The following is a 13,108-nucleotide window of genomic DNA, read 5'->3' on the forward strand; positions in this document are numbered from 1 at the left end:
GTCATGAGTCCGATCCTTAGGGATGGCATAATTTTCTTTAAACCAATTGAACACCAATAATGGTGGTATATATTTACCCTATAGGGAGGTTTTACAGGATTCGTTCACGGTTCTCTACCCTAAACACTGCCCGAATGGATGTGTTTCCGGGTACCGTCGATCGGGTTCGGGTTTTCGCCCGAACGTGTGTGTTACGTGCAAATGATGAAGGTCATTAAAATAAATGATCTACTGATGCCAAAAAATCGCCGTAAAAAAAAAAAGAGTTTTGTTTAGCTTGGTTGTTAGCTTTTAGTTTCGTTCGTATGATTTTTTGTATAGCCGGTTTAATTGTATCGAAAGCACCTTTCTTTTCTATAAAGGTCATGTTTGTTTTTGACTTAATTGAATTAATGGTATGAAACTTAATTTAAAAAATCATGAAGAGGTGTTTGTTTATAACTTATTAAATAAGACACATTTTAATAAAAAACTGAATTAAGTGTGAATTTACATTTAAGATTTTACTTTTTAATAACTGCTATTATAATTGCTCACGTATGGTTAATTAGTAATTTTGATTATTCAGACACAATTTTTCAGCTGAACTACTCAATTTTTGTGTTTTCTCATTGCGACTGCTATTACGATTACCACAATTAGCCGGCCAAACTAGTAGCCTTAAATTTATCATTGATCTATCTATCTATCTATATATCTGTGCAATTTCAATCTAGTTATTCAAGGTACGTTCTTCCTCTGCTTTTGCTTCGATCGTTATTATTCCTTTTAGGGTTTCGTTTTCCGATTTTCCATTCAATGGCGGTTTGTTCACTTTTTTTTTTTTTCATTCGATTTTATCGATTATAAAAAGTTTGATGGTTAATTGTGTGCTAGCATTAGGGTTTTTATTTCATCAGTTTTTAACTCCCATATATATGTATTGAATCGTATTTATATACTTGAAACTAGGACCCCCTCCTTATTTGAAACCCTAGAATTAACCTTTTTTTTCTGTTAGAGAACTTAAACTGTGAGTTCGTATCTGTCTGTCGTAAGATTTGAATTGCAATTTTGCCCTATTTTCAACAGTTTGATCAGTAAAAAAGAAACAAAAGATGGCTGAAAGGAAGGTTTTGAATAAGTACTATCCACCGGATTTCGATCCGGCTAAAATTCCACGAAGGCGTATGCCCAAAAACCAACAGATTAAAGTTCGAATGATGCTTCCGATGAGCATTCGGTGTAGCACTTGTGGAAACTATATCTACAAGGGTACCAAGTTTAATTCACGTAAAGAAGACGTTATTGGAGAGGTATGTTATTACACATTTGTATAAAATTTTCACTTCCATTGAGATTGTCTGGTAGCATTTAGGCCTAATGATATGTGTGTGGCTGATGTTCGTTTTATTTATATGTGCAGACATATCTTGGAATTCAAATTTTCAGATTTTATTTCAAGTGCACAAAGTGTTCAGCTGAGATTACCATGAAGACAGACCCTCAAAACTCTGATTATACTGTTGAGTCGGGAGCTGCTAGAAATTTTGAACCTTGGCGTGCAGAAGACGAGGTAAAAACTTTTATACACAAAATGAGATTTATATATCTTTTCGTGTAGATTACATGTATATGAAAATTTTATTCATTTACTTGTTAATGTGTCCATTTGGGTTCTGTTTTGTTTCAACTGGGCCAGCTGAAATTTTTCTCTAACGAGTCTAACGCGTTTAGTGTTCGCTATAGTTTTATATTGATATATACTTTGGATTTAGATAATAAAGGTAATAAGATTGTTTTTGTAATCAACTAGTCATAGTTGACTGACTAATCGTGCATGAAGCATATACAAAGAAAGTCTATGTGGGTCAACCAATCCGGCATGGCTGCATTGACTTGCACTTTATACAGATGGTTTGGGTTGAGCCTGCTACCTGACCCGTCAATCTTGCCACCTCTACTGTTTATTGATGAGCATATGATTTCTTATATATGAAGTTTGCATTGTTTTAGGTGGGTGAGGAGGAGCAACGTAAACGAGATGCCGAAGAGATGGGAGATGCAATGAGGTCATTGGAGAATAGAACTCTCGATTCGAAAAGAGAGATGGATATCCTCTCTGCACTTGATGAAATGAAGTCCATGAAGGTTTTTGTTACAACAACACACACATTCATATATACTTGCTGATTATAAACCATCTTAGATACTGAAAAACACATTGTCTTTGTTTTGCAGTCAAGGCATGCACATGTAAGTGTGGATTCAATGCTTGAAGCCTTGCAGCGATCAGCTCCAGTACAGGTATTGATAAGTGATTAATAGTTCGTTTGTATTGTTAATACTATCTTACTACTACGCTATTGTTGTTTACAATTTTTTTTATCGTACTGCAGCAAGAAGACAAGCTTGAAGAGGAGGACGAAGCACTTATAAAATCTATTTTCCAGGTTAGTATAGTTCTTTTTATCATCATGCTATGTTTTCTACTTCCATATGAGTTGTTTGTTGATTTAGAAGACATGTTATTGGCTATAACTCAGGGATCAAGAGAAGTTATACGCCGAATTGATGATGACGAACTTGAAGATGACGATGGTGAATCTTCACAAAAAAGTTCCAAGGTATGATGATATGTAGGGGTGTCAAAAAAGGCAAACCGACCCGAATTATCAATCCTATGTGGGTCAGGTTTAATAGGGTTTAAAATGCTTAATCAGGTTATATAGAAAAACTTTTTTAATCTCGGATACTTGTTAGGGGTTGCGAGTTATTGTGCTCATTCATGTTCGTGTACGGGTTTGACCCAAATTAACTTAATTTGACAGTATACCTAATATGCTACTGCTACTAGTCTGTTCTCATTTGTGTGCAAATGTGAACCAGTTTAGAATTTTACATAAATTCATAGTGAATAAAGAAAACCATGATTAGCAATGATAGAAGCAACTAATTAAGTATTAGAGTAATATTATCCTTAAATATTTGAGCTCAGTTGATAAAAATAACAAAGCACTATTAAATCATAGTTTTAACTTTATTGGCAAATAATTTGGGTACAACTTATTGATACTCTAATGGGTTGCGTGATAAAAAAGATTATAAGTTCAATATCACTAATATTACTCCTATAGGTTAGAAATAACTCCTCAAACATTAGAGTTTATAATTCCATAAGCACAGAGACAACTATAGTACTAATTTGTAAAACACTGATACCAATCAGAATGCTATTTAAGGATGTATGCTCAGATTTAATCTGACCCATATGAGTATACGACCACAACCTGTTTGACCCCAAGCCAAAAACCCGAATGCTAAATAGGCCCAGTTTTACCCGATCAATACCCCTAAATATTTTCTAGATGTCCTGTGTATTTTAGTTTGTAATGATGATTTGTATGTAGTTTATTTATGAAATCTAATGCATTTATAATTTAGTTTTATCATATCATATCTGTTATGCAGAAGAGGAAGGTTTCTCAAGAAGTTGCTGATAGTCCAACCGATTACTTGACAAAAACTAGTACTGTTGAGAAGTTGAATAATAAAAGAGGTAAGTGGAGTTTTTTTCATTGTGTGATTACATTTTTTTACTACTCACTTGATAAGCAATCAATGCTAACGGTGTTGTTTATTTGCATTATCATTACAGATGCTCCTAATGGCAGTATCATTCTAAAGTCTTCTACGATTAAGTTCTCGGTTGTGAAGAAGCCTTCAGAGACCAAAACACAAGCAGCTGAAAAAGAAGAGAAGTCGCAAATTACTAATGATGGACTACAATCGTTATGTCAGTATGAAGATAGCGATGAAGACAAAGAGTAATCATATGTTTCGTGTCGGCTTTTAGAAAGAATATTTTTTTTTTTTTTTAAAAGTTCCGGTTTCCATTTGCAAGGGGTCCTATGATGCTGGTCCTTTGTATACCCTCAGTTTTATTTGTGGATATTTTAGCCTTATTAGTTTTTGCATGATAAATCATTCTTGTTGGTCCTTGTATATGCCAGCCAGATGTTCAGTACAACCCATTTATATCTGGAGTATGTACACATTATATTGTTATAGCTACTGATACTGATATGTTATGACTAGTTATTGTCAATTTATTACGATTATTATTTTTTTATAATAGACAGGTGATCTTAGCATATTACTCGGTACTATTCGGGTGTCATTTTTGTTGTACTTGGGGTAATGCTTACTTAGGTTCGATTCTTGCTCCAGGGCTCCAAGTATGAGTTTCTAACCTTTGATGGTACTGCCAACATCAATGCGATTTGGGAAAGTTTTCCCAACCTTTGATAGTACTGCCAACATCGTCGCGAATTGGGTTTCTTTCTAGCGTGTCTCGATGGCATATGATCACGAATGTGGTTAAGTCTCATCTGAGTAATGCTGATATTGCCGTTCAAAAAGGGCTATGATTTCAATTTGGTAAATGAAATATGTATATGCTGGTACACTTTTTGTTTGTGTTTATATTTTACTATGCGTGTAATAGCTTGCTCACTTGTCTGCTGCGTTAGTGATTTTATGAGAATGTTTATGTTTATGTTAATATCACATTACTGATCTATTTATTTAGATTAATTCTTAACCTCCGTCAACACAAAATTTCGTGATGGACCCGACTGTGATAGAGTGTCAAGATGAAAGTGGGTTGTCTGTGATGGACCAGCCTACTATTGGGACAGAAGATGGCCTGCTTCGGTTTTGTCTCTCAAAAAACTGTAACAGTGGGCCAAATTGTGATTTTGGGCCTTGGGCATGGTAAGGGGGCGATTGGGACAGGGATAAAATTGGGTTTGTGGAGGAAGTTGTGGTTCCATCTTCCGCGGGGTTTAATAATATTACAAAAACTAGTGAAATGACCCGTAAAATTACGGGTTTATTTAAACGAAATAATTTAATGACATGTTTTGGGTATTAAGTGAATGTAAATGCTAAATTCATTTATTTTAATGACTCGAGAAATTTGTCGTTTTTACAAATATATAGAGACATGTATTTTCGCATACATATGTAACGTAATTAATTTCGTAAAAAGAATCCATATTTGAATATTAATAATATAATAATTATAATTATTATATTAAAGGTAAATAATAATAATAATAAAGTTCGCTCAAAGTTGAGTATTTATATTTTTAATAATAATAATTATTATTAGTAATAATAAATGTCTTTTAAATTTTTTTAGAAAATTAAATTTACAATTTAGGAGAGATTAGTATTTCCTTTTATAAAAGATTTCGTATTATCTTTTTAATTAAATTAATATATAATTATGACATCATCATTATGAAAATTAAATGGTGATTAGCTTAATGATGACATCATCATTTTAGAGCTTTATATGACTATATAGATGAGCAACAAAGATAGTTTGAGGAAGCTGGAACATAATCCTGTACGGGCCCGTAAGGAAGAATGATCTGGTTGTCAACTTATGTAGTGGTAGGAATTATTGTGCCTGTTTCGATAATACGTGTGGGTTTTGGTCAAGCTTGGTACTTTTTAAATAAAGGTGTATTGCGCTTGATGAGGCAGATTGAGGAACATGAGCGACGTCTTGATGAGTTGTATGCTATGGAGAGGTATTTCCTTCATAAACTTATATAATATGTTTATTCTCTTATTTAATATATTTAGTCGCATATATTCTGGATATCTTAAGGAGGGTGCAAGGGAGGATCTTTAAGAAGAGGATGTGATGGAGGATCAAGATGACAACGAGGGTTACACGTCCGACACGTTATTGGGTAGTACGGGTCATGGGCCGGCTAAGTTATGCGTACCTAAAAGTACAAGACGCATGATGATCTTCTAGAGGATTTGGTTTCTCACCTCGCCGTTTGAGGGCATAATTGTAATTTCTCATTGGTGCAACACGCACCACGCAACGCACCACACGCGAACCAACACGCACTGTGCGTGGTACGTATTGATTGGTATAATAGCATAACCATCAATATTGCTCGGTGAAACACATCATGCAGTCACTTAAACGCATCATGTGTGGTGCGTGATGCGTGGTCAAGAGACATTTTTTCATTTATCATAATTTAAAAGCGTATATAAAACACTTTCGAAAATGAGGGTATTCTCCCCTTATCTAAATGGAAGAACTCAAGAACAGTAACCATAAATTTTTGAAGGTGTATATAAATCCACCAACTTTACCCAAATGAATTTCTGACGGGATTTATCTATTTTTTCGGAGCGAGTTAGGTTTCACCACCATAACCATTAAGCTCAAAATAATTTTACGAACTAAACGCAACAAACTATATCCGAAACGGAGCTTCTACACACTACAAACGGAGCCATGTTCTTTAATAATAAACATGAAATTGAATTACATTTACATTTTAGGCCCCTACATTATTTATTAACATACAAACAGGGGGCAGATCTATGTAGGGGCAGCCGGGGTCAGCTGCCCCGAAGAATTAAATTTGTTATGTATAATCTATATATGAGTTTAGGTTAATAAAATATGAAAATGGTAAGGAAATACGGAGTTTTCATTTGAAATCGTTTGCTTGCAGATGAAGGTGTTATGCGGGTGAAGTTGGATGAAAAAGATGATGGGTGGACCCAACCTATTGTACTTTTGATCACGTGTCTTTAGTTTTAGACCTCGCTCTATACAATAATAATAATATTAACCTTGAATTTATTGGAAATTTTGCCCCTACGGACTCTTATAAAAAAAGTTTTAATAACGCTAAACTAGTACTTCGTAAGTATAATGTTGTAGACTTTCATAGTTTTAGCGGGTGTTTTAGATTTGTATTTAAAAAATTGATTATGCGTTTTAAATAATTGGAATTAACTAATCAGCTGTTACAAAACGTACATTACTAGTGTTTGGATTGTATTATGTTGTTTGAAAACGCAATAATCCATTAAATAGTATTTAAAGTGTTTGCTAATTCAGATTATTTAAAAAATTAACAAGTATATGTTGGAAAATAATGAATAATTGAATGAGAATTGATCTTATTATAGGCTTTATTTTACATTAATATTTGAAGTTAAATGATATTCTAATTACTATTAAATGAGACCTTTCGTTTACCTTTAACTTATGAGAATAAATGATTTTTAATGTCATTTAAGCTACATATTGATTGATGGTCATTACAAAAGTAACTTTACTCGTTCATTATATAAGACAATATACAATGTGTTTTTGAAAGAAAAAAATAATTCCCTAGTTCTTTGTTTTGGTGGAGGACTCATGTGTCATCTTGATCATAAAATGAAGAACACACAACGCACACTAATCGTGAGAACAAATCAATACTCGGATTTTCCATGATCTCAACCACAACATAGGTCTCCCCTATCTGGTTATTTTTCAGGCAAGTGTTCAAGTCTGGCAGTTCCAGTACTTCGGCCGTTGTACCCTGGGAAACAGACGACTGTAGACGGCGGAACTGTTTTAAGGAAACCGTGTTAAACACGGGCCTCGGCTTTCCCTGGTGAGATGATTAATATATCCTTTTGACAACACATTTTCAAGGTATGTGTATTTTATATATTTTATTTCTTATTATAAAGAATATATAAAATATATTTTGGGGTACTATATTCTACAATCTTAAAACAGTTCTCGAAAGAGTACCCGAATAAGGTTAATTGAAACTTTAAAAAGTTTTCTTTTGATTAAGATATATAATACAGTGAAATATGAAATGTTAAAAAGGTATTTTAACACTTCTAAAAGAATATGAGATTATGTGGAATGTATTTCTACATGTTAATTCTAGTGCAAGAAATGGTATTCGTGATAAGAGGAAAAACTCTGATGTTGTACTAGTATTCAACTAAAATCTTTAAACTATATTGTTTAAGTAGATGCTTAAGTGTTTTTTGCAAAACTACTTTATCATTTTATTTGGCAACGTTATTGTTGGTTGAATGTTGGTTAATGCACTAAACGATAAACTTAAGTATGATTAACCAAAGAATATGTTTTGATGATGACACATACATATGCATACGTGATGACTGACATCTTAACATAAAACACGCAAGATCACTAATCCATACTTTATCTTGCAAATGACCAAGTCAAACATAGGTTAAAGAATGAAACGAAAAGTTCAGCTAAACACACGATCGAGGTACGGTCGACCTCATAGTCAACCGTGAAACCCCAAATTGAATTGCAACGCAGTTTTATGAAAACAAGTTGCACGGTCGCCACCACGGTCAACCGCAGTGCGACCGCAGTTTTCTCTGTTATCGTTTTTGATCAAATAAAGTTTAACTAGTTCCCGATATCTATAATTCATGACACCTTTCTCAACATACTTAGAATAGATGACTTTTCCATACTCAATTGAGTTTTGGTCATAAAAACACTAATTGTGATTAATTACGCCTAATGACATCTTAATGACAAATTAACCAAGATTAGGCATAACACATAAGTGTTAATCAACAACTTGAGATCTTAATTCTTATCTAGATATCCTTAGTATGATCATCAAGTACCAACACACTTAAGCCAATGTCACTAGAACAATAATTGCTATTAGAAATGACTTAGTGATTAATTAAGGCTAAATAAGGAACAATGCTCTCAAGATTAACTAGTAATGACTTGTAATCCTAAAACACACTTAGATACATTTAGGATGGTCAGCAAGTCTCAACTAGAGATTACTCTTTCCTTGTGCATGTGTTGGACATTAATGTGTGCTTAAACATTAATCAAGCAATATGTTATATTGCACTTAAACTTGTTAAAGCTTGAATTATAAGTTGTGCAAGTATCTATATGATTGATCCTAGGATAACTATCTCTTGCTATGTGAGTATTACTTGCTACTTGCCAATATGCTTAATACTCATAAACTTGTCAACTTGATTAATATGTTTGTCATGTGCTCACTAGTTAGGATTCAATTAACTAACCTACTCTAATAGATTAAGTGTAAAATGGTTCACAATGAAAATATAGTCAATTGTCTATTTGATCTAGTCTAAGTAACTAAGGGTTATTACTTAAGACTTAACTTTGATATCTCTACATATTTCATGATTATCTTATAGAGACATTATTCAATTAATCTCTAAACTAAACTCAAAAAGAACATGACTTGTGATTAATTGAAACTAGAAAGTTAATGACATAGTGACTAGTCTTTAGAATTGAACCAAGGGCATTAAAGTGACTAACTAAGTCTTGACCAAACTGAGATTTCTCAAAATATCAATCAAGACACTTCTCCAAGAATGTTGGGTTTGCCACTTTTGGAATGATTAGTCACTTTCATGCATTAAGACCAAATCTCACACACTTAATGCATATAGTACTTGTATAGGATATTTGGTTTCTTTTGTAGGTGCTAGAAGGAGTAAAGGTGCCAAAATGTGGTGTTCAAATTTGAGTCAAACGGCTATACAACGAATACTAAATTTAGACCGGAGCACGCACGGTCGCACCACAGTCGACCGTGAAGGCAACCGTGTGTCAACGACTACTTTTTGAATCCCACTATAAAAGGCAAATATTTAAGAGCATTTGGAGCTGACCCTCTTGCATATTTCAAAGGCTTATTTCCAGTAATCACAAGTGCATCAATTACTACTCAAATGTGATCAAGCAAGAAAAGATTCTATGATCTCATAGATATAGAATTGGGTTGTTGTAAACTTACTAATCAAAATCATTTATCTTGTGAGTTTACTTAATGTAATGTATGTCCTAGAATTGTCTTAGGATCATCATTGCAAAGTGTATAAGTCTTGTAACTTCAATTAGTAGAAGCATAGGCTAGCTTAGTGATCTACTTCCTTAAAGGGACTTAGGAAGTTGATTAATCTTATTTGGAGATTAATACTTGTCCAAGGTGAAGACAATTTGAACTAGGTTGGAGTTGATCTTTTAAAGGGATAGAAAGATTAGGTTTGTTGTCTACCAAAGAAGTTGACGACTTGTAAATCAGATCTCCACCGGGTTTGGAGAAAAGTGCTTAGTGAAGCAATAAATCCCGATTAGTGTAATCGGGGTGTGGATTAAGGTGGATTAGTTAATATTCACCCGAACCACTATAAATCCTTGTGTCTATGTTCTTTACATTACTTCATTTATCATTTCGAACATATACACTACACACATCAAGTTTGAGTTGAGTTGGTTGATCAAAGTTAAATCGAATTTGGTGATCAATCGAAAAAGTGTTAAAAACGTATAAAGTAACTATTCACCCCCCCTCTAGTTACTTACAATTGGTATCAGAGCGGTTGCTCAAATCATTCGCTATAAACGATTACGAAAGCATCAAAATTCGTTTTGTGCAAAAACTTGAGTCAACGATTCTCGGATCAACTCAAACTATGGGATATTTGGAAGAATTGGTGAAAGAAGCACCAATCTTTGATAAGATGAATATTGATGTGTGAAAATTAAGATTTGAGTCTTATCTCAAATCCAAGGATTACTACTTGTGGAGAATAATCAAAGTAGGAGACTTTGTACCACAAGCTAGTTCAAGACTAGTGAAGTCAACATTTCAAAACAATGATGTTTTGAAATAATTTGATGCAATTTCACTACTTCATGGAATTCTTCCTAGTGAAGAAAGATTAGAGATAATCTGATGTGAAAGTGCAAAAGAATGTTGAGATTCACTATGTTCTCAAGAAGATTTAAACTCTAGGAGTTTAAAGGGTAAAGGAATAGAGAAGGATTTAGAAACGGTTGGTGATTTTCAAGCAAAAGGGTTGAATGGAAATGAAGACTTTTGCCTCATGAGTTCTTGGAATGATTTGGATCAAGATGGTCAAAGTGAAGAAGAGGCTGAATCTCCATTAAAAGAAGATGATGTCTCAAGTATGGATTGCAATGAGGTACATGTATTCTATCCTTCTAATTATGAAGAATTGTTAGATGATTACAAGCCTATTAAATTTGTGAATGATAGTAGTCGTGACAAAGTAAAACTTTTGGAGATAGAATTACATAAAGTTAGACAACTTAACAAAGTTTTAATTGATGAAAATAACACCTTGAAAAGAAAACTTGAAAGGATAACTATTTGTGGTTCATTAAGAGGTAAACATGAAATGAATATATGTCACGACTCTAGCAAACACAAATCTTGTAATCAAAGTCCATTGTCTATTATTAGAAAAATTGAAAATATGGAAAAAATGGACCAAGCTAGCAATTCTATGGTAAGGATAAGTCAACGATTGGGTAATATTAAAATCAATCAAAATCAATGATCAAAATGCTAATGAGAATAACCTTCTCAAAAAGACTTTATATTAATGAAAGGTTTTTCTTACAAATGCAAAATTGTTTTTGAAAAGTGATTATAAAAGATTAGTGTAGGAAGCTTACTTGCCTTAGGATTGTGTGTTTATGTGAAAATATGTACTGCATGCTAAATACTATATTGATGCGTTTTGTGTATACTATGTGAATGATTGAATATGAATATATATATATATATATATATATATATATATATATATATATATATATATATATATATATATATACACACACACACACACACACACACATATAGATATAGTATATTACATGTCATTGATGATTAAACATCGGGAGGATGTAATCATTCAATGTTAGGTAAAGAAAACTTGTCCTCAAGTATTCTATAGAACCTAAGAATTGTCAAAACGCGCTCGAAGAAAGAAGAAGTGAAGAAATAAGTGATCAGAAGGATCCACGGCAGCACCACGGCTGACCGTATACTCGACTGCAGATTCCTGTCCTGTATGTGTACAAATTCATGTACGGCTAACCCCACGGTCGACCGTGCTTCGACCGTGCGTGGTCTAATTCTGTTTTAAATTAAAATAAACCCTCACTTTTATTTCTTTTCAACCTACTTCAAAACACACACACTTACACACGGCTGAGGAGATCGACCGCACGAAGAAGAACGCTCATTCCTTCAATTTCAATTCCTACTTTCGGTATGGTTAATCCTTGATTTCCTAGCATTCAATTGTGTCTGTATGATGAATTAGGGTTATGAAGAAACCCTAACTAGAATGAATCAAAACTTAAATTGATGCAAACAATTGAAATTGTTCTTGAAGAACAATTTAGAAACGATTGTAGTAATGATTGTAGTATATCTATGCATTGATTTAACTTTGGACAATTCTAGAATTCATTATACATCTAGGTTAGATTTTCATAGAAGTATTGTTCATATGATATGAATGACATTGTTGCTAATTGAATGTAATAATGTTGAATGTCAAAACATGAGTTGATGATGATCTCAAAAGTCTAGAACACATATGAACTTTGTGAAAATCTTAATCTAGTTGCAAACTCATTGACACTAATGAAGAGTGAAAATGTGAAGAATATTAACATCAAAACATCTAAATATTAATGATAATTAAAGTTTGCAAAACTTGTTGCCTACAATTGAATTATACACTTTGAATTAATATGAAGTATCTGTAGTGACCCGAACTTTTCCATGTTTATATATATTAAATGAAATTTTTATGATTAAGTGTTTCTAACATGTTAAGCAATCAAACTTGTTAAGACTTGATTAATTGAAATAGGTTTCATATAGACAATTGACCACCCAAGTTGACCGGTGATTCACGAACGTTAAAACTTGAAAAAACTATATGATGACATATATATGGTTATATATATAGTTAACATGATATTATGATAAGTAAACATATCATTAAGTATATTAACAATGAACTACATATGTAAAAACAAGACTATTAACTTAATGATTTTGAAACGAGACATATATGTAACGATTATCGTTGTAACGACATTTAATGTATATATATCATATTAAGAGATATTCGTACATCATAATATCATGATAATATAATAATTTAAAATCTCTTTTGATATTATAAACATTGGGTTAACAACATTTAACAAGATCGTTAACCTAAAGGTTTCAAAACAACACTTACATGTAACGACTAACGATAACTTAACGACTCAGTTAAAATGTATATACATGTAGTGTTTTAATATGTATTCATACACTTTTGAAAGACTTCAAGACACTTATCAAAATACTTCTACTTAACAAAAATGCTTACAATTACATCCTCGTTCAGTTTCATCAACAATTCT

At 32.8% G+C, this 13,108-nt stretch overlaps 1 protein-coding gene across 1 annotated transcript; it reads left to right on the forward strand.

Annotated features, from left to right (window-relative positions):
* The first annotated feature begins 597 nt into the window (after positions 1 to 597).
* LOC139886123 (uncharacterized) lies at positions 598 to 3,850 on the forward strand. The gene is made up of 9 exons (XM_071869868.1): positions 598 to 725; positions 1,072 to 1,295; positions 1,406 to 1,555; positions 1,996 to 2,130; positions 2,221 to 2,286; positions 2,379 to 2,432; positions 2,526 to 2,606; positions 3,451 to 3,538; positions 3,638 to 3,850. Exons 2-9 carry the CDS (start codon positions 1,098 to 1,100, stop codon positions 3,808 to 3,810), a joined length of 945 nt encoding a protein of 314 aa, XP_071725969.1. The 5' UTR covers positions 598 to 725; positions 1,072 to 1,097; the 3' UTR covers positions 3,811 to 3,850.
* The last annotated feature ends 9,258 nt before the right edge of the window (positions 3,851 to 13,108 follow it).

This window comes from Rutidosis leptorrhynchoides, chromosome 1 (genome assembly GCF_046630445.1).
Source record: "Rutidosis leptorrhynchoides isolate AG116_Rl617_1_P2 chromosome 1, CSIRO_AGI_Rlap_v1, whole genome shotgun sequence".
NCBI classification, from domain to species: Eukaryota; Viridiplantae; Streptophyta; class Magnoliopsida; order Asterales; family Asteraceae; genus Rutidosis; species Rutidosis leptorrhynchoides.